Below are 23059 nucleotides of genomic sequence, written 5' to 3'. Positions count from 1 at the left end.
GGAAAAAAGAATGTAAGGAGTTATTACTATATATATTATATACAAATTAATATAAAATGTTAATAAGGGTTTCTGTTAGGGTATAAAACTGTAGATGACTGCTTTCACTCATGAATACAGAAAAGAAAACTGAACTTCAAATTACTACAAACTGAATTCATAGTAGTTGACACTTGAACAACACAGGTTTATTTATTTTTTAAAGATTTATTTATTTATGAGAGAGAGTACATGTGCACAAGCAGGAGAGGGGAGAGAGACTCTTAAGCAGACTCCCCACTGAGTGCAGAGCCTGATGTGGGGCTCAGTCGCACAACCCTGAGATCATGATCTGAGCCAAAACCAAGAGTCGGATGTTTAACTGACTGAGCCACCCAGATGCCCCAAACAACATGGGTTTAAACTGCAAATCCACTTATACACAATTTTTTTTTCAATGGATATACTACAGTATTATAAAGTATCTTCTCTTCCTTATGATTTCTTAATTACATTTTCCTTTCTCTAAAATATGTGTTAATCAGGGGTGCCTGGGTAGCTCAGTGAGTTCAAGCCCCATGTTGGGCACTACAATGGAAGTGGAGCCTACAAAAAAAAAATTGATATATGTGTTAATCAACTATTTATGTGATCGATAAGACTCCCAGACAAAAGTAGACGATTAATAGTTAGCTTTGGGGGAGTCACAAGTTATACATGGGCTTTTAGACAGGCAGGGGGTCAGCACCACTAATGCCCACTTTGTTCAAAGCTCAACTTCATATTTTTAACTTTTTAAAAAAATTATCTATGGGCGCCTGAGTGGCTCAGTCATTAAGCGTCAACCTTCGGCTCAGGTCATGATCCCAGGGTCCTGGGATCGAGCCCCGCATCAGGCTCCCTGCTCAGTGGGGAGTCTGGTTCTCCCTCTCCCTCTGCTTATGTCCCCTCTCTCGCTGTGTCCCTGTCAAATAAATAAAATCTAAAAATAAATAAATAAATAAATAAATATCTATAACAAGCAAGCAGGATTTATTTTAGGAATGCAAAGTTTTTAAAATATCAAAAATCCAATTAGGCCATGTCACATCAGTAATTCCAAGAAAAAGCATGTGATTATCTCATTAGATGAAACAAAAAGCAAGGATGGGAGGAAGGCTTTTAATAAAATTTGACATTTGCAATTTTTAAAAACACTCATAGAAAACAGGGACTAGAAAGCTATTTCCTTAATAAAGTATATAAAAGCACACGGTCTTAAAAAAGCAACAGCCAAGATCACACCAAAGAGTGAGGAACTGGACATATGACCATTGAAATCAGGATAAAAAAAGATGCATGTTAAAAATCATTATTATTGACAATGTTCTGAAACCCCAAAGCAATCCAATATGGAAACACATTAAAAAGCATTACTTTGGGAAAAGAAAACCCCAAACCATCAGTCAGCTAATAATGTAAACATTTATCTCAAAAAACCCAAGACACTATGCACTTAATATTTATCTATTTCACAAACATAATGAGAAAAAGGATTAACATCAGACACTATGAAAACATAAAGCTATAAAAATGAAATCAGTGCAGTAATAGTACCAGAGAGAATAAATAACCAAAAACAGAGAACCCAAAAATATGATACATGTGAAAGTATAAACCAGAAGGAATAGAAATAATTATGTACATAAAAGGTGCTAGAACAATAACTCACTATTCTGAAGCATTAAGATCTTTACCTCACACCAAAATACCTAAATACCCAAAATAAATGTCAGATTTAAAAAACTAAATGCTGAAATTTAATAAACACACAAAAATATTTTGACATATGAATACTTAATTATCCGGATGAATAAGGACTTATGCTTAAAACAAAGGAAGAAAAATCAAAATTGTCAGTGTAAAAGAAAAGCAATACAATTATAAAATCAAGCAAATGGAGATAAAACACTGAATTATTAAACCTAAATTGAGGGGCACCTGGGTGGCTCAGGCAGTTAAGCATCTGCCTTCAGCTCAGGTCATGATCTCAGGGTCCTGGGATTGGGCCCCACGTTAGGCTCCCTGCTCAGCGGGGAGTCTGCTTCTCCCTCTCCTTCTACCCCTCCCCCCACTCATGCTCCCTTGCTCTCTCTCTCAAATAAGTAAGTAAATGAAAAATATTTTAAAAAAGAAAAAAAAACAAATTTGAAAGTATACATGAATTGTGTAATTGGGGTTTGATTTTTTTAGTGATATATTTTCTGGATCTATCCACTAAAATGGCTCCAAAACGAATAATGAACACTCCTAGCACCTAAACTGTAGCTTCCAACTCTATTTCCCACTAAGAGCACCAGGGCACCTTGGAGAAAAGGCCCATGTCTGGTCAGGGACAAGAAAGGTACAAGCTGAGCCTGGGACAACTGGTTGTGCTTTCAAAATGAATAGAATCATGTCAAAAGAATACAGAAGGCAATCTGAAGGAGCCCCCAGTGGCCAAAGGTTTTACCATTTCAGTCTTAAAAAAAAAAAAAAGAGAGAGAGACTATAATAGATCCAAGCACATCCAACCAATGAAAATCCCTATGTCCACAATTATACTTTATAAAAATAGAAAAAAAATAACATATTCATTCCCATTTGAGGCAGCAACTCCTCAACTATTAAAACGGTTAAAGGGAAAAATTTACCCTGCCTGTTTAACAGGAATTATACTTTATAGTAACCAAATCGCCCTGGCCCCAGCTGATGAAGGAAATTTTCACTTTGCAGAGAACATTAACTACTGCAGGTAGAAAAGTAAATGAATTAGGAAACATCATCCATTAACCCTGATCAGAATTGTTATTTTAAATAAGGATTATCAATTGGTGCTACAAGAGCGGGGGAACCTAGGTGACTAGCCTCTGGTGAAGTGAAAATTCATACAGTGCTGAGTGCCACACAGATCAATTTCTGCTCTTTTGAGGGGAACCTGATTCAAGAGGGAGGGCTCAGATTCTCATCACCCTAACCCAGTAGTCAATCTGACCATCTATAATGGTGGGTCAATAAGATATTCTGTGTCTTCTCACTTGATTCATGGATCACTAATGAAGTATTCCAACCCAAAATATGTAACTTTCATCCATTTTAGATAAAACTTCTAGTTTACAAGAGATATAGCGGAAAGAAGGATGGCTAAATGACACCACAAAGAAACAATAAGACAAATCCAGAAGTTAGGACAAATTGGTCAGGTCTCTATAAAAAGTCAGTGTAACAAAAAAGTGGGGGGTAAGGGAAGGGATGTGCTAGGTTAAAAGAAATGTAAAGATCATAACAAGCAAATACAATGCAGGGAACATTTCTGAGATCACAGAGGTAATCAGTGTGCTATGCTACAGGTATTAGATAAAACACCACTAAAATGAAAATGTACAGATTATTGGCTGAAAAAAACTTCATTGCAAAAAGTTAAAAATAGAACTACCATATAATCAATCAGCTCCACTTCTGGGTGTATATTTACTCAAAATAATTGAAAGCAGGAACTTGAAGAAATCTGTATGCCCGTGTTCATAGCAGCATTATTCACAATAATCAAAAGGTAGACGCAATCCAAGCGTCCATCAGGGCATGAATGGATTAACAAAGTGTGGTATATGCATACAGTGGAGTGTCAGCCTTAAGAAAACCATGAAATTCTTTTTTTTTTTAAGATTTTATTTATTTATTTGACAGAGAGAGACACAGCGAGAGAGGGAGCATGAGTAGGGGGAGTGGGAGAGGGAGAAGCAGGCTTCCCACTGAGCAGAGAGCCCAATGCGGGGCTCGATCCCAGGACCCTGGGATCATGGCCTGTGCCGAAGGCAGACGCTTAACAACTGAGCCACCCAGGCGCCCCAACCATGAAATTCTGATACATGCTACAGCATGGATGAATCTCGAAGACTTATCAAGTGAAATAAGACAGTCACAAAAGTACAGATACCATGTAATTCCCCGTGTACCAGTGACCTAGAGTAGTCAAAAGTAGAATGGTGGTTGCCAGGAACTGGAGGGGAGGAGGGAATGAGGAGTTGGTATTTAATGGGTAGCAAGTTTCAGTTTGGGAAGATGAAAAGGTTCTAGAGATAGATAGTGGTGATGGTTGCCCAAGAATGTGATTGCACTTAATGGCATTGAACTGTACACTTACTAATGATTAAAAGGGTACATTTTATGTTATAGTATACTTCACCACAATTTAAAAAAAAACAGCATTACTGCTATATGATCTAATTTCAGTGAAAAAATGCACATATATGAACAGAAAAAATCTGGAAAGATACACGCTCAATGATCTCTAGGTAGTGAAAACTGCATTTCAACACTTATTAATGTTCTACAATACCTGTACCACATACTACTTCTGTAGTAAAAGTTGATGTTATATAAAGCAAATAGAAAAAACATGAGTGGTAAATTTGATTTCATAAAAATGTAAAATGTCTATAATTTTTTTAAAAAACACACCCAGTAAAAAGGAAAAGGTGGCAGAAAAAGATGCGCAATAAGCATGAGATCAAAACTTAACTCCCAAACGTACTGAAAAAGCTCTTACAAATAAAAATTTTTACACTCTAAAGCCCAAATCGAGAAATGGGAAACAGACTTTAACAGAGAAATACCAACACTGCTGAAGAGGAAGTTCAAGTATCTAATACACACTTGGGGAAAAAAAATAATAAACAATAAATGAAATAAACTCAAATTAAATTACCAATAAAATACCATTCTCTCACAATCAGATTGTTGAAAGTGTAAAACGTGCTCTCAGATGTTCCTGTGATATTAAAATTTGATCACATCTTTCTGGAGGGCAATTTAACCATATGTATCATGTGCTTTTAAAACAGTTACAATACTATGAACCACTAATACAGAAAACACAGATGAATCTCAAAACCAGAGCGCTGAGTGAAAGTGTTACATAAAACAGTACATACTATGGAATTCCATGGGGGAGGGGGTTCTGGAGTGAGGACAATGTTGTATACCCTTAACAGAGGTTTGGATTACACACCTATATGTATGCATTTGTCAAAACGCAGCAAATGTACAATAAGTATTTGTTCATTTCACTACAGTATGTAAATTCTAACTTAAAAGAAAAAAAAATACTGAACTCTAATTAATGATATTCATGTTGCAGTATTTCGGAGAAAGCGCACTGATGTCTGCAATTACTTTTTTTTGTTTGCAATTACTTTAAAATGCATCAAAGAAAAAGGAGATGGATGGAGAGAAGGACGGATAGATGGATACATATGATAAAGCCAGTAAAGGGCTAATGTGAAATACAGGAGCTGGGTATACAAGCGTTCACTGTAAAACTCCTTCAAGAATGCTGTATACTTGGGACAGCTGGCTGGCTCAGTAGGTAGAGCATCTGACTCTTGATCTCTGGGTCACAAGTTCAAGCCCCATGTTGAACATATAGCTTACTTAAAAAAAAAGAAATGCTGTATTTTTGAGATTTTTTCATAATAAAGTGTTAAAAATACAAAAAAAAAAAGTGAAGAGCCATTAGGCAAGCCTCCTGGAGCGCTGGAAATGGTCTATCTTGATCTGGATGGTGGTTATATGTGGCACACCTGGGTAAAATTTGTATCAAGACGTACACTTTGTGGGCGCCTGGGTGGCTCAGTCGTTAAGCCTTTGGCTCAGGTCATAGTCCCAGGGTCCTGGGATCGAGCCCCACATCAGGCTCCCTGCTCGGCGGGAAGCCTGCTTCTCCCTCTCCCACTCCCCCTGCTTGTGTTCCTGCTCTCACTATGTCTCTCTGTCAAATAAATAAATAAAATCTTTAGAAATAAATAAATAAATAAAAAGAGGTACACTTTGCTGACTGCTTTTATACCTCAAAAAATGTCTTAAATTAGCAGCAATCAGAATAGGACTTTAAAGCACATATAATTAATATCCTCAAAAAAATAAGGGAGTATGGTGCAACCAAAACACATGAATAAGCAGTAAGGAAGAGAACAAAGCACACATTTTGAACACAAAACCCGTCCAATTTAAGAGCTCGACGGGTTGGAGAGTGGAGGAGACACTGAGGACTGAGCCAGAAAGCTAACTACAAGAGTAGCTTCCACAGCCCTCCAGGACTACAGCACAGAGATGGGAAAGAGAAGCAGAGACGCAAAGGACAGACCGAGATTGTCTGAGTCCCACCATTTGGACAGAACCTCAGAAGGGAAATGAACAAATGGAAGAGAGACAACATCTGAAGAAATAACAGCTCAATGTTTCCTAGAACTAAAGAACAAAACTGTTCAAAAAATAGTTTTAATTACAGTTATTTGAAGTCATCTCCATGGATGTAAGGAAACATACCACCATTTTATGAGAAGTTACTCCTGACTGCGCAATTTCAGTGACTGTGCAACTTAAGTGATCCTTGCTCCTTTCCCTATTTTTCAAGCTATCTACAATGAATGTTAATTTTATAATGAGGAAAAGTCAAAGTTTCCTTTTATAAAACAAATCCAGAACCAAAGGACAAGAGAGGCTTTTTAAAAAACTCTCACCTTGGGGCGCCTGGGTGGCTCAGTCAGTTAAGCGTCCAGCTTTGGCTCGGCTCATGATCTCAGGGACCTGGGATCAAGCCCCACATGGGGCTCCCTGCCCTGCGGGGAGCCTGCTTCTCCCTCTGCCCCTCCCCGGGACCTCCTCCACCCCTAATGGACACACGCGCTCTCCCTCTCCAATAAATAAAATCTTTTTAAAAATTAAAAATAAATAAATAAAACTCTCCCCTGTCCTTCACCTGGCTTCCGCCCTGTGCTGTTATAGTGAACCTCCACAAGTGGTCACTGCAAACTTGGGCAAGTCATTTGATCACTTTAAGTTTTTGCTTCTCTAGGTCTTCAATAGGGACAATAAAACCCCTCCTTCCTACCTCACAGGAGTTCGGGGAACATCAAATAAGATGATGTATAAAAACAGCACTTGGTAAACTGTAGAGCGCTGGACATGTTCACACAGTCCTTCCAAGCTAGTAAACCCCAACCTCTGCTGAGTCGCCCTCCACTGCCCTCGCCCCTCACTCCCCAAGTCTGATCTGTCCCCTAGCCTCCCAGCTCTTCCTTCGCTCATTCTGTCCTTTCCCAAACCACCGTACTACATTACCTATACCTGGTCTTACCCTACGCCTGAACCACAGCCACCGCCCCGTGGGCAGTGCCCCACCACTAGCTTTTCCTCACCCCAGCCTCTGCAATTTCCTCCTAAAACTTAAAGCTTCATAAAATAGGTTTACCCTGTAACTACCCTGCTGAAAATGAAAAGCCTTCAGGAGTTGTAGAGGTTTACAGGATGGACTTCACAAACGCCTCCCCGTGGTCAGGGTCCCCAGATTCTGCAGAACAAGTCAACACCTCCCACCCCCACGAACATCCCCCTATTCTCTACCTATCCAGGTCCTCCCAATCTTCCCTAGGCAAGGGCGAGGGCTCTGACCCGGGCTCTCTCTGCATCGTGACCAATCCAGACCAGGCTCCTGCCTCTCCGTGCCCTCAGGGGCCAGCCTCACTTCCAGCTCAGAGGCCCGCGCCACCTTTCCCCGAGAGGACTGACTGCTTGTGCCCTGAGGGCGGGGCCTGGCACAGTCCTCCTACATCCTCTCGACCAGGCACTGGAAATTAATCTGTTAATCATTTTAGTACTTAAACTTTCTTTGCCTAACTGAATTTCATAGTAATTAATTACTTCTTTGGTTTTCTGTGTAGCTTTAATATCTATGTCTATGTCCTATATACTCCCATATAAGATACTGTTCAGCTATCATGCTTTAAAAAGTTATACTTTATAAATTCTTCTGTAACTTCTTTTTCTCAACATCATTTTTGAAATTGATCTGTTGACACCTGAAGCTATAACCTATTCATTTTCAAAGTTGGGAAGTATCCCTTTTCAATGTATTTGAATATATCACAACGTATTTATCCACTATATTGCTGATAGATAGTTGAGTTTAATAAAAAGGTTGCTATTAGAAGCAATGCTGTTATGAGCATTCTTATACATGTTTCTAGTTCACATGTGTGTTTCTAAGAGTGAAACTGCTAGGTCATAGGGTCACGTGTTCATCTGTACCTGGTAATGACAATGGTTTTCCCACTTGGATGAACAGTTCTACCTACAGTGTTAAAGACTGCCTCAAAACACTGTCAAGCTTTTAAATGTTTGCCAATTCGTGGGTGTAAAATGTTATTTCATTGAGGCTTTAAGCTGCATTTCCCCAATGAGCTCAAACATCTTTTCATGTGTTTATCAGCCATTTGGTTTCCTCTTAAATAACAGGCCGGTCTGTGTCTTTAACTGTTTTTCAACTGGGCTGTCTTTTTCTTAATTGATGTGCAGGAGTTCTAGATATATTCTGGATACGAATCCTTTATTGGTATCATGTGTTACAAATTTCTTCTTCCCAACTATGGCTTTCCTTCCTTTTCACTCTTTTGATGAAAAGTACTTTATTTTAAGGTAGTAGAATTTATCAACCTTTTCCTTTATGGCAAATGGTTTGTGTAACTTGTTTAATAAGCCCTTCCGTACCCAGGGGTCATGAAAGGATTTATATTTCCTTTTAAGAAAAAAGTGTTATAAACTTCAAAAGGGAAGTTACATAAGCGATCAATAAGCACATAAAAAGTACTCAAAATTATTAGCCACTGAGGAAATGCAAGTCAAAACCACAATGAGAAACCACTACACATCCACTAGGATGGATAAAATTAGGAAACTGATAACACCAAACAGTGGCAAGAATGTGGAGCCACTGAACTTTTATTATACATTGTTGGCAGGAGTGTGAAATTGTAGAACCATGTCAGAAAAGGTCAGGCAGCTTCTTAAAAAGCTAAACATACAGCGATCCTACGATCCAGCAACTCTGCTTGGTGTTTCCCTAAAAGAAATGAAAGCATATGCCCACAAAATAATTTATACTAGAATATTCATAGCAGCTTTATTCTTAATAGCCAAAAATTAGAAAGAGCCCTGTTGTTCTCCATCAACAAGAGAATGAAGAAGTGGACTGGGATCTAGTCATAACAACAGAATTACTACTTAGCAAGAAAAAACACGTGACTAGCGTGTGCAACATAGATGAATCACAAAAATACTGTGCTGAGTACAAGGAGCCTTATACAAAAGAATACATATTTTAAGATTCTATTGCTATGAAGCCTAGTATAGGCAAAAATAATTTATAATGGATAAAAAATCACAACAGTGGTTGCTGGCAGGTGGGGTTAGGAATGGGGAAGGAGCTCAGAGAACTTTCCACTGGGGGATGGTAATATTCTGTATCTTGGCAGAGATTTGCATTTAGACAGTACATCCATTTGTCAAACAAAAAGGAAACAAATTTTGAACTCTAGTGACAGGCACACTGAAGTGTTCGGGAGTTAAGTACAGTGACCATCTGAAACTTTGAAATTCATGCAAAAACAAAACATTGTGATGGATAATGGGATAGAAAGAGGTGATAAAGCACATAGAGGAAAATGTTAATTGCAGAATCTAGGTGGGAGGTAGATGGGTACACATTCTTTCAACTTTACTGTATGCTTGAAATTTTTCACAGTATTAGAGAAAAGACAAAAACATATTTTCAAAGGGAAGAGATTGGCTTTTAAAAAATAAGCGGAGGGCACCTGGGTGGCTCAGTCGGTTAAGCGTCTGCCTTCGGCTCAGGTCATGATCCCAGGGTCCTGGGATCGAGTCCCGCATCGGGCTCCCTGCTCCTTGGGAGCCTGCTTCTCCCTCTGCTTCTCTCTCTCTCTCTCTCATGAATAAATAAAATCTTTAAAAAAAAAAAAAGCGGATATATTTGAGCAAAGCTTGCCTTTGAGAGAGGCGACTCAAAGAAAAAGGCCAATCCTTACACATGCTGGTGCCTTGGAGTTTGCAAAATGCTTCTACACAGATTACTTTAAGTGATCCTCACCTAAACCTGGGTATTCTAGTCTCATTTTATGCTTGAGAAAACCCGGGGTCGGAATTTGGCAAATAATCACATAGCCAGTGCCTGACGGGGCTGGACCCAACACAAAGGTCTCTGGCTCTTCTGTGGTCTTTCAGACACACCTCACTGGGGAGCTACCATCCTCCCCGAACAGCTGAAGGCAACGTGCATAACCAGCCCTTTGGGCTGTCCCACCAGCAGAGTGCGAGGAGCGAAGTGGCTCTTGTCCCCAGCAGCACAGCAGAGACAAACACAAGCAGACAGTGAAAAAGCACGATTTCACCGACCCAAGGTCTACTTCAAACCCATTCAGCACAAAAGCACTGGCAAGCCCCACTTCCCCGGTTCTTTGAGGCCATCTTCAAAGTTTAGGGAGATCTGTGACATCCTTCCGGTCTGTGTGGATGGACAGACTGCACACGACGCCTGTAGCTAAGAAACTGCAGTACAAAACTTGTCAAAACACTTCTCTGACAAGATATTCCACCACTCTAACCAGAGCAGAACAAAAGTAGAACAGAAGGAGGGGACCCAGGAACATTGCTCAACCCTAGCGCAGCCAGAATTGAAGGCAAAAGCTTTAGCAATCACCCCACACATTAATCATTGGCTTCAGGGTATTCTGGCTTTTTGTGAAAGCACATACAACACACCCCAACAATTTTTGTTAAATTTAAATAAGGTGAGAGAGCCCCGTGGAACAGGAATAAAAGCCCTCTCAGCCTTAGAGACCGGTGTATTTATCCAAACATTCACGGAGTGTACTAACCGCTTTGGGAAATGTAAGGAATCTAGGACACAGTCCTTGTCCTCAAGAGGCCTATAATCCCACCGCAGGCTCAAGTCAGATCTCCAAGGGCTACAGGGGAAGATCCTAAGAGCAGAGAAAAGTGAGTGCAAGTACAACCAGGGGCTCAAGAAAGATTTCATCGGTAGGGCCTTAAAGATGCACACATGCAGAGCTGGAGGTAGGGAGTGCTGTGCTCTGGACAAAGGCTGATGGGAAGAACGAGCTCCAAGGGGGCTCCTGGCTAAGGAAGGCTACCTGAAGCCTGGGCAGGAGGTGGGGAGAGTGAAAAGGCCTCTCGAGGGAGGCCTGCCAACTCATGTCGGAGAGCAAAGAGAACAAATGAGAGGGCCTCACAGATGCCTGACTTCAGTTCACTGGGGCAGGGCCAAATATGGCTTCGACTCTCACAAACACGGGAACCTAAGGCAGGCCTGGAACAAATTTCCCCAGCAAGTCATGACTTAACAAAATCCTGATAATGTGGATTCAGGATACCTGCTCAAAACCCAGGTGGACCTGCAACATCTGCAACCTAGCAGAAAGCCAGAGAATGGGAAATGTAATGGAGACAGGGAGTTAACAGAGAGCAGCCCAGGAGCAATAGGTTTGAATACCGCTCACCTGTATGAGCGTGGGTGAGTTTCTAACCTACAGTACTTTATCTGCAAAATGGAAATGACACCAATCACCTCACAGGGTTGTAAGGATTTCATGAGATAACATCTGTAAGACATTCAGCACAGTGCCTGCAACATCAAAAGCATCCAAGAAATGGTGGATATTATGAATATGAATAGTCTGCCCTCCAGGAACTTCTGAGTCCAGCGCCTCCTACCACCTTACTGTATTGAGAAAGCAGGCTGAAGCCACTGACCTTGGACGAGACCAAGGGATTACTCATAAACTTTGCCCTCTCTTCTTTGAGTTTTGATGTTGATTTTTAAAAAGTTTTGTCCTTTAAGGCATTTTACGTTATTCTGAGACATCTGCCTCACCCTGTAGACTCACATCATGAAACTTCCCCTATTAAAGAGCCCATCCCAAATGGGCAAGCTGTACGAAGGAAAAAAAACAAAACAGTGTCATAAGCCATTTCACAGGGAACATCTGTGTCAGAAGGGGACCACAGGCCTCATCCCAACCCTCACTTCAGCAAGGAGGGTCTGGGCTAGCCCAGCACAGGTCTGTGCTGATAGAGTTGTGACATTCAAAACATCTATCTTAAGAACCACCACACTTCATGTTAAGGTGGTAATGATACTAAGCACCAAAACAATATAGACTATAAATGCAAAGTATTTTATATATATAATAAAAATTCAAGAAAATGAAAAAACAATATCTACAGCGATAAATTATAGTCACATATTTCAGGAACAGAAAGTTAGATCTCATTTTGTCAACTACACTTTCCGAAGGAAACTTTCAATAATTCCATAATCTACCCAGAGTCAATGTCCCCTAGTGGGCGTAAAAAATCAGGCAGGTCACTCAAAGAGAAATTTGCTTTAGTTAAGGGAAATAGAAAAATTTGATTAACCCACTCTGTACATTAAGAGCAAGCAACAAATTTTATTCCGTAGCTAAGAAACACCAAGAAACCACTAAACTTTGGTGGACGTTAAAGCTGGTAAGTTTGGTCAGTTTTGAGGAGGAAGGTGGTAAAAAAAAAAAAAAATACAAGAAAACTGGGGGAAGAAAAAGAGAAGGACAGAAGTGAAGACTAGCGACATGATGGAGAGTGGGTGTGAGTGGACTCTGAGAGCTCAGGCCAGGAACCCTCCGGGAGGGGTCAGTCTGTGGCCCCCTATTACCTGTCACCTGCTGTGTGCTGCCAGCCCAGCTGCACTAACCCTTCAGCCTTCGGAGGGAAATCTACTCCGCTCGCCAGGGTAGAACTCTATTATTCCCTGGTATAAACGCTCTGAAAGGGCAAGAACCAGAGATCTCCACAAAACCAGATCTAAATCCCCCAGCCTCCACTCTAGTTAAAACTGGTTTCTATTTCCTTTCTATGGGCTGGGTGGATTTTCCCCTTCTCCAGCCTGGTTCACACCATTCTCTAATTCGACAGATGTCTGTAGAAGGCCCACGATGTGGGGGGGTACAGCAGTGAACAAAACAGACGTGAGTGCCACCCTCACAGAGCTGTTTAATGACAAATGGGGGGGAAGGATCACAGCAGTGCACTGGGTGTTTGCAAAAGGGGGAGGGGGGTGCACAGGCTCTCCTCTGACACTCCTGCCTCCACACTCAAATCTTTCAAGGGCAGCTCAAGTCCTAGCTAAGGAAAGGGAAGACCAAGTAAATCCAGACTGACAAGAAAATATTGAAATGTTACAGTTAAAACTCAAGCTGATTAAAAACAAAACAAAACTCTAAGTGTTCAAACTGAACACAGCATTCATTATCTGTAACCATACAGACTATAACTTCTGAAATGAATAAACAGAACATTTTTAGTAACATTTAAATGAGTTCATATAAGATGACCCAGCCTATTGTATTACAAGATCCTGAAGTACCGTTGGAATCATTAAGAAGCAAATCATTGTGTTTTGCTTCTTACGCTAAACAAGAAGCATTTGCTTCTTACGCTAAACGCTAAACAAGAAGCGTTTATTGTGTTCTACTGTTAAGCATGTTTCTTGTACTTTGAATATTGGTATCTCATGTTAGGAATCATGTCCTAACATGTGGCCTACGATACAACTCTATAAAATGCCTCTATAATCGAACAAGTTTGGGAAATGCTGCACACTCTAAAGACCATTCAGAGATTCACAGTGTATTTTAGGAAATGAAGTTTTCTGACAAATCCTGCAAAGAAGAAATCTGCGGAACTTAGTCTGAGCCAGTATTTTCCAAACTTATTTTGACATGGCCCCCTTTTTCATTTAATACTTATTCACAGTCAACAAGATGCTTCAGGGAACACACGCGGGATATACTACGATGTAGGGGGACACACAACTTAATTAATCTGAAAATGCAATTATCAATCTCCCAAGCATTTTGATGAACTAGTGTTTTCTATACGTACTATTAAAATACAAAAATTTCCCCAATGAATTTCTTTTTGAAATCCACTCAGTGATATGCTGATTTACTGTATTTTTAAGAAGAAATTTTTTTTAACATTTTATTTATTTGAGAGAGAGAGCACAAACGGGCAGGGGCAGAGGGAGCAGCAGACTCCCCCCTGAGCAGGGAGCTCTCTGTGGGGCTAAGTCTGAGGACCCTGGGATCATGACCTAATCCCAAGGCAGATGCTTAACTGACTGAGCCACGCAGGTGCCCCAAGAAGAAATAATTTTTAATAAACTAAAATTGGATCTTGGTATGTTAACATAAAGGAATTCAAATTAATTGTATAATTTGATTTTGCTAAATCCTTGGAAGTTTATCTTCTCTAAACATGTATTTTTAGATTTCTAGAATGTATTTGATAATTTTAAAAGATGCATTCCCTTGGAGCGCCTGGCTGGCTCAGTTGGTGGGGCATGCAGCTCTTGATCTTGAGGTTGTGAGTTGGAGCCCCACACTGGGCGTACAGATTACTTAAAAATAAAATCTTTAAAGCGCGCCTGGGTGGCTCAGTCATTAAGCGTCTGCCTTCGGCTCAGGTCATGATCCCAGGCTCCTGGGATCAGCCCCGCATCCCATCGGGCTCTCTGCGTCCCATCGGGCTCTCTGCTTGGCAGGAGGCCTGCTTCTCCCTCTCCCACTTCCCCCTGCTTGTGTTCCCTCTCTCCCTGTCTCTCTCTCTGTCAAATAAATAAATAAAATCTTTAAAAAAATAAATTAAATAAAATAAAATCTTTATTAAAAAAAAGAAACAAAGAAGAAAGGAAAGGGCGCCGGGGTGGCTCAAGTCGGTTGCGCGTCTGCCTTCAGCTCAGGTCATGATCCTGGGGTCCAGGGATCTAGTCCCACATTGGGCTCCCTGTTTCTCCCTCTATCGCTCACCCCTCTCTCATTCTCTCTCTCTCAAATAAATAAAATCTTAAAAAAAAATAAAAATGAAAATAAAAGATTCCTTCCCTTAAAGAAAAACTAAAAAACATGCTTGATATTTACCTCTGCCTTATTAGCTGAAATGCCTACATACAAATATCTGTAACTGAGATGTGGTATCAACATGTACAGTTTGTGACTAACAAGCATTTCTGTGGTTGTGGTGTTGTTATTTATAATTTGACTTCTCCTCTAGAAATACTAATATTACCTTAAAGCCTATATTGGAGGTTTTATGGAATAAAATTCCAGTGAGTGAAAAGTTCCATCATTCAGTTAACAATAAAGAGCTAAATTCAGCAAACATTTATTTAGGAGCTACTGTATGCATGCCGAAGGATTAGGCACTGTAAATGATGAATGTCTTTTTCTGGGCCCCAACTCAAAACAACGGTCTGACAATGGGACAGAATATGTAAGACTCTTAAAAACTCAGGGGTCCTACAGACACTGTGGATAGCAGAAGAACAAGCTGCTGCACTGGAGATACTTACAAGACACAGGTGAATTTCAGGACACCTGTACCACCACAAAAAGGCAAAACACAGGGCCTCTTTCTAAAACACCTAATCTGGTGACCTAAAAGTTCATTATTAGTTAATGCAAGAAAACCAATATTAGATGTGGGTCAAAAACTTGAAAGCTGTTAATAATTCCATATTTAACTTCACAGGTGAAATGCTTTTCTTAAGCCAATTAGGCAGGCTTAATGTCTAAGCACTACACTGACATTAGGAGCAGCTTGCGTTCACAGTCTAAAACTTCCATCACAGGTTTCTTCAAGAATCTATAGAGGGAATCCAACTTCCGATAATCAAAACAAAGTTAGATTTTTCACCTAGGGTATTGGAGGGGTGGGGAAGTCACTTCATCTAGGTTATGCAACACTGAAAAGGGCTTTTCACTTTCGTATAGAAAAAAGCGTCATGGACGACTGCTAGAAATTTAACACAGAAAGTGAACAAACGGTATCAGACTTGGGAGGTCTAGCAAGCCCCAGTAAGCCAGAAAATCCAAACAACTTCTCAAATGACTTTTTAAAAAGCAGCAGCAATGAGAGGGATGATCAACGATCTGAGGCCATGCACACCAGAAATTTTTTCCTAGTTTAATAAAACATAAACGCATGAGATCAGCTCTACAATTTCAAATCAGAGAACTGGAAAGCTGTTGCTGTGTGCCTTAATGAACATTCCCCCCCCGCCCCCTTTTTTTTTTTCCATTATCTTTCCTTTAGGAAATCTTAACGAAGACTAAGCGCAGAAACTTTGACAAAACATAAGCCAAGGCGATGCGCGCTGGAGAAGACACATAATTGTGAAAAGCAGTCACAAAATGTCCCAGTGGGACTCCTTAATAAAAAATTAACTTTGTTCTGCTGAATGCTTCAAAAATCGCGTTTCTGATAGTATTTTCTCATTACACATGCTTTAAATACAACACGTATGGTAATAACCGTGAACGTCAAATACACGTGCAATGAAGCAGAGCTGATGGTGCTTCAGATTACGTTTTAATAGTCCCGGAGACACCGGGAAATTGCAACTGCATGCATGTGCAAAGCTGACAGAGGGAAAACAAAACAGGGTGGTAAGATCCAGCGCCGCCGCGGCTTCCCGGGGCTAGCCGCCCATCCCTCTCCATCACGAGAGCCCAAAGAACAAAGTTCACGCTGATTTAACGTCTCAGGGGCGCGCCACAATATCCTGGGGGTTCCCCGCTCTTGTGCAGGGAAAGGACTCGAGCGCCCGGGGCAAGTCCACAGCGGGCCCCACCATCCGAGACGTCGGATGGGTCCCGGGAACCGACGCCGCGGCTCGGAGGGCGTCCTGCTCGCAACCCCACCGGGGAGGGTCCGAGGACGCGCGGCTCGGGCTTCCTTCGGGCCGCTGCCCAGGCAAGCGGGCGCTGGCGCCCAAAGTCGCCCAAAGCCGGACGAGAGGGGACCGCCGCCCGGGAGGGAGCCCCGCCCGACCCCTGCGGGAAAGTTGCCGCCCGGCCCGAGTTTCGCCGCGGACCGCGAACCGCAAGCCCCGGCGCCCCTCACCTTCCTGCCGCTGCCGTCGCGAGGCTCGGACTCCGCGAGGCCGGCGCCGCGGGCCCCGGGCGAGGCGGTGGTCTTCTGGCCGGGTGGGAGGCGCGGCCCGGCGGGCGGCGGCGGCGCGGCGGCGCCCGGCGCGTCCTCGGCCTCCTTGCCGCCGTGGTACACCGCCCGGCCCTCGGAAATGTGGATGCTCGGGGCGCAGCCCATGCTGGCGGCGGCGCGGCGGACACGCTGGCGGGCAGCCGCGATCCGGTCAGCAAACGGCCCGCCCGGCGCCTCGGGGCCGCCGCGGGCGCCGTGTCATCGCCGCCTGGGCGGGCGGCGGTGGCGAGCGCGGGTCTCGCGTCAGGAAGTGCGGCCGCCCCTTTTATCGCGGTGCGGGCGCGGCGGCGGCGGCGGCGGCGGCGGCGCTGGGGAGGGGGCGCTGGGGCGGGCGGCGCGCCGCGGCCGCCCCTCCGAACATGCCCTTCCTGAGGCGGGAGCCGCCGGCCGCCTCCCTCACATCGCCGCGCTCGCCTGGCCGCGCCGCGCTTCCGGGGAATTTCGGGGGAGGAGATTTGCGCTCTCCCAACCCGGGAGCGGGCAAGTCCGCGCCGCGCGAGCGACACCGCCCTGGCCGCGGGGCGGCGCGACCCCCGGGGGAGGTGCGCTCCCCGCCGCGCCCGCCGCCGCCTCCCCGGGCCCGCAGCCCGCGCCGCTCCGCCTGCTGGGCCGCCGCCCCGCGAAGAAACGCCCCTGGCTCAAGCGCCGGCGGCGGGGAAGATTGGCCTAGACGCTCCTGCTGCTGAGGGCTAGGGGTCGAAGGACGCCCGTCAGGGCGGCGAGGACGCGGCCCGCGGGGTGGGGAAGGAGCCGTCGGCTCAGGCTGGGTCTGGGGCCGCGCCGTCGAGAAACGCAGAAGCGGCTGCGCTCACCGGGGAGCTGCCGGCGGCGCGGCTCCGGCTCCGGGCTCCGGGCCGGGTCTTGCCGGCAGCACGCCGCGCCCAGCCCCCAGCGGTGACCTCCAGCGGGTGCTGGCGTCAATGCAAAGCAGCTGGGGCGCCCGCCGCCACCTCCCGGCGCCGCCGAAGACTGGGCATGCGCGGCCACGACGGGAGGGGGCGCGCGGCCCCACTGCCGGCAGGAGGGAATGGACTCGCCCAGGGACACACAGCCACCGCGGGCCTGAGGCCACAAAAATCCGGACCGCTGGGTTCGAATCCCGGCTCCGTAATTTAGCAGCTGCGTGACTTGGGTCAGGTCACTATCGCTGAGCCTTAGACCTCTCATTCATTAACAAGGCCGACGGACCTCCGTTTGGGGGCAGGGCAAGGAAGGCGCCCGCCCTCCGGGTCCCAGGCGGGTGGGGTCCGGGCGTTATCGCCCGGGCCGCAGTGCCCCGTGCGCTCCACGACCTGGAACGCCAACGCCAGGCTGCCCAGGCGACCCCGCGGCGGCGGCGCTGAAAAGCCCCGTTTCGAGGCAGGCGGGGGGCGCTGTCCTCTCACCTGGCGCTGGCGCCCGGGACCCAAAAGCACCTTGCTTGCGGGCACAACGCGGCGTCCGACATGCAAAGTGGGGCCTGTGAGCCAGGCGCGCTGTCAGAACCGCAACAGACACACACACACACACACCCCACACACCAGCTCGCTGTGCGACCTTGGACGAGTCACGTAACCTCTCTGTGCCTGAGGCTCCAGCCCCAGTCAGAGGGAGGACGACGCCCCTGGGTGTCCATCGCATACTCCGCGAGCGGCCCACCTCCGGCCTGCTCCCACTCCCGCCCTTCTTGCGACTCCCGGTCCGGGGAGACCCCGGCAAGGCCGATCCCCTCCTTTCCTCTCCAGCGGTCCACACCTTTCCTAACGCGGCCCTGCAGCGACCCTGAGATGCCGCCGCTTGCGCCTCGGGCCGGTTACTGTGAAGCCCCGGAGGCGTACTCCGGACTGGAGTCCCTGCCCTGGCGCTGGGGCTGCGGCGCCCGCTCAGGTGCTGGTTCCCTTGCGCGGCCCGAGCGCCAGGACGCCAGGGAACTCAAAATCCGCAGCCCCGGCGCCCCTCCAGCCGCAATCTTCCGGGCCCGAGGTGCCCACCGGGCGGTTTCCCGACGGCGGCGGAGCAGAAAGGCAGGGTAACCCGAGAGCGGCTTGGAGCTATTGGCCCTCTTTACTGGCCGAGCTGGGCCAAACCACTAGCACGTGACTCTACTATCAAGTTTAAGCACGTTAAGCAGTAATTATATTTAAGCCTCCCTACCTTATAAAAGTACCACCGGCTCAATGAAGATGTCTTGAAAGACACAGGAAAAGATTCTTATTATCACCCGTTATTCCACCTAAATTGTAGAGTGTTTACTGCCTTTGTTCTGCAGATTTTAGAAGGTAATTTTCAGAGCAGAATCTGGACCCTTCTAAATAAAGAGTTATTCATGAAGAAAACGCTTTGAACCACCAGAGTGCGTGGAAGTCTATCGCATGTCCTCTGTCCTCCCCGCCTGGCCAAGAAGTCAGGCCTTGATGACTCTGGGCACTGACCTTGTCTTCTCCAGCTCCAGGCTGTTCCAACCCGTACTGGTTCCTCCCTTCACAGGCAGCACCTCGGTGTCCTGGCCTTTCCTCGGAAATCCTTGAGCCCTGAGCTAATTAGGGGGGGTGGGGTTGCTTTTCCCTGCCCCCACCCTGCGGGCTCCCTGAGCTGCCTGTGGCCTTGGCAAGATGGTCATTTACCCTCTCTGTTCCCAGAGACCTGTTGGGGAGCAGCGTTCACTGATTTCCAGCTCTGCAGTTTGGAGGCCCTAGACTTAGAGACCCTAAAGCTAAAAAAAAAAGGATGCAGGAGCAGACAGGAAAGGAGTCATCTGCCTACTTCTGGGGTCACAGAGAACAAACCCCACTCACTTTTTTCCACACCCAGGAACTCAGCCTGGGATGTCCAGGAAGTCACAACCCGCCCCCCTCAGCTTCAAGCCCCTAACATCAATTCCACCCTGCCCCCACTTTCCCCAGCCATAACCACTCTGAGGTCCCTGAACACTTCACCCTATGAAACCCATCCCCCCAGTCCTCGGTGACAGTGGACAGAAATGGGACATGTCAACAGAAGTAACCCAAACTTCACTGGCATGTGTCACCCACTAGTTCACCCAGGCCTCCCAGGGCCCTAGAAAGAATCCCACTGCTTGGAGGTGTCTAAGGAGCTCATGAGCAATCCCCATCCTGCTGGAGGAGACACGCTCCCCACCATGCCAGGCATGTAGACACCTCAAAGCTCTGCTTGCAGTAGAACACACTCCACCACCACGTCCAATCCATTCCACCCAGTGTGCCCCACCCCACTCCAGGCAGAGCTGCTGGACCCCCACAAGGCTTAGCGTTACTAGGAGTAAGTGTCTACTTCGGTTCTTACTCCTAGGGTCAGCATAAGGTCAGTGGGGCTTGGAAAGGAGACAAACCAAGCGGTAGATGCCCCGGCCCAGCCTCTCCCACTACCACAATCAGTCCCGGGAGACCCCATAGTGCTTCCCCGCCCCCACACCTCTGTGGCAGGCTGTCCGTTAGAGGCATGAGGGCGTGGTTCCTACACAGCTTTGTTTAACATCAGAATCTACTCGGTTTCCACACCTCTTCCACTAAAGCTGATCCTTCCTAAGCCAGTTCTCTTTCCTGGTTTTGCTGCCTTTTGCACCCAGGGGTCAGCCATTCAGACTGTGCCCAGGCCACCCAGTTCCCTACTCCTCCCCTCCCTCGCCTTCCCCACTGAAAGGGGCTGGAAGCAGTGCAAGTGGGAGAACACCTGTGCCCTGGGGTCTGAATCCCAGAGCATCCCTAGGTCATCTTTCAGAGCTGCTTTCCTCCATTGTGAATCCAGGATTCGTGATACCTACCTCAGTGGGATTAAAGACGCTAACCAATGTCAAATGCCCAGCTACTAAGCCGTGGTGCCTTCCTTAGCTCACCGCCTTCTCCCAGGCCCATTCAACATCACCTTCCTCCAGGCCTACCCCAGCCTGCTGGAAACCTTTGGAGACACGAAATCACCATGAGGATCAACACCCCTACAAATCTGTGCATCAGACTTCATCACGTTAATTTCTCTTTCAAAACTTTGTATCATGTGACTTTAAAAAAATGTCATTTTAAAATTACACATTCTATAATTTACACATGAATACATGCTGGGAAAATAGTTTTTAAAAAATCAAATGAAGCAGGAGTATATAAAGTGTGCAAAGGCAAAGGAAAGTCTCTCTTTCTCCCCCACCCCCCTTCCTTCCTTCCTTCCATCCCTATTGCTAACAGTGTGGACCATATGCTTCCAGATCTACACACACACACACGCACACACACACACACACACACACACACACGAGGCAGAGCTGTTACAGTGTCACAAACAGAGCTGCAGTAAATATCCTTGAATATATCTTTTTCTGTAGGATGGACTCCTAAAAATTGAATTGCTTGGTCAAAAAGTATGTCCCACCCTATGCCAGCTCCAGAAGGGATGAAACACAGAAAGAGGGGCGTCTGGGTGGCTCAGTTGGTTAAGCCTCTGCCTTCGGCTCAGGTCATGATCCCAGAGTCCTGGGATCCAGCTCCACATGGAGGGGGGCGGTCCCTGCTCAGCGGGCAGCCTGCTTCTCCCTCTTCCCCTACCCCTTCCCCGGCTCATGCTCACTCTTGCCCTCTCTCTCTCTCAAATAAATAAATAAAATCTTTAAAAAAAAGATTTTATTGGGGCGCCTGAGTGGCTCAGACGATTAAGCATCTGCCTTTGGCTCAGGTCGTGATCCCAGGGTCCTGGAATCGAGCCCCACCTCGGGCTCCCTGCTCAGTGGGGAGCCTGCTTCTCCCTCTGCCTCTCTCTCTCTCTCTCTCTCTCTCTCTCTCTCTCTCTGACTCTCGTGAATAAATGAATAAAACATTAAAAAAAGATTTTATTTATTTATTTGACAGAGACAGACACAGCGAGAGAGGGAACGCCAGCGGGGAGAGTGGGAGAGGGAGAAGCAGGCTCCCCACCGAGCAGGGAGCCGGATGTGGGGCTCCATCCCAGGACCCTGAGATCATGACCTGAGCCAAAGGCAGATACTTAACGACTGAGCCACCCAGGCGCCCCAATAAATAAAATCTTTAAAAAGAAAAAAGAGAAAAGAAAGGAAAAGAAAAGAAAAAAAAAACCATATAGCCCAGCCAGGGATGAAAGATTGAACAGAGGAACTCCCTGGATACCACCTGTGACCCTGGATAAGGGCGGCACCCAGCCAGCCCCAGATGCCAGGGCTCTCCTGGACAGCTTCTCCAGACTCACAGGCCTCCTTATCTTTCTCTCTCTTGGTACTCCCACACCTTTAGTAAAGTGCATTTGATTGTTCCAGCCTTTCTCAGATAAGGGAGAAACTGAGTGACCACTCCTGGGCCAGAACTGTAAGGAGGGAGGAGTGCCCCCTAGAGGCCAGAATAGTGGATGACTAAGCCCCTAGGACACTGTTCTCTACCTCCAGAATTCAGGGGTGCACCTGCATTTCTCTCCTCTCTATTTGGCTCCAGACCTTGGTACTTGTGGTTCACCTAGAGTCTGGGATTAACAACCCAATGTCGACTCCCTTCCTCAAAATGACCTGGAATCTCGGGCTTCTTCGTTTCCAACAAAGGTCTCTGTCCCCAGTACCCACATGCCCCTCATGCCCTATTCCTTGGCTCCGCCCACCCTTTCCCACTAGGCAAGGGGGTCAGATCCTTTCCCACCAACTGGATAAAGTCCAGAATTCCTAACACTGCCAAATTTGATTGTAAATATCAGAAACCCAACTCCACCTAGCTTAGCAAAAGTAGGTACTTATTGGTTAATTTCCTCAAAAGACGGGAAGGGCAAGGAGAGCTCAGCATCAGAGACACAGAAACCACAGACCCAGATGCCACGAGGACCGGCTCTCGATCCTGACACCTTGAACTTCCAGACAAGGTTTGCTGTGATGCTGAAGCCATGGTTCAGGAGCCCTGGCTTCCATTTTCATGGCCCCATGACTACCCTGTTGGTTTCCACTGCACCATGAAAGTTCCTTGTCCCAAGTTCCTAATGTGGAGTGTCCCAGGGGTCCGTCCCTACTCCCAGGGCTGTGAGTCACAGGGCCCCATGCTTAGAAAGACCCCCACTCTTGGTTTAATGCTCAGCTGTCACCATCTTAATAACTGTTGAACAAAGAGCCCCACATTTTCATTTTGCACTGGGCCCCATGAATTCTGTTGCTGGTCCTGTCTACCGCTTCTAA

The 23059-nt window shown here is 46.0% G+C and overlaps 1 protein-coding gene across 3 annotated transcripts in view; it reads right to left on the bottom strand.

Annotated features, from left to right (window-relative positions):
• Positions 1-19216, bottom strand: part of PDE8A (phosphodiesterase 8A) — a 157231-nt gene extending 138015 nt beyond the window's left edge. For 2 of the 3 annotated variants that reach the window (XM_027569012.2, XM_027569014.2), the window contains exon 1: positions 16813-17188. In XM_027569012.2, coding sequence (XP_027424813.1) covers positions 16813-17016 — 204 coding nt within the window. In that variant the 5' untranslated portion in view covers positions 17017-17188. Of the gene's footprint in view, positions 1-16812; positions 17189-19044 lie in introns of those variants that run through there. The other variant, XM_027569015.2, reaches the window with a different exon arrangement.
• Positions 19217-23059: the final 3843 nt, after the last annotated feature.

This window comes from Zalophus californianus, chromosome 6 (assembly GCF_009762305.2).
Source record: "Zalophus californianus isolate mZalCal1 chromosome 6, mZalCal1.pri.v2, whole genome shotgun sequence".
Lineage (NCBI taxonomy): Eukaryota > Metazoa > Chordata > Mammalia > Carnivora > Otariidae > Zalophus > Zalophus californianus.
The sequence above is the reverse complement of the archived record's forward strand: the minus strand, read 5'-3'. Positions and strand labels throughout refer to the sequence as shown.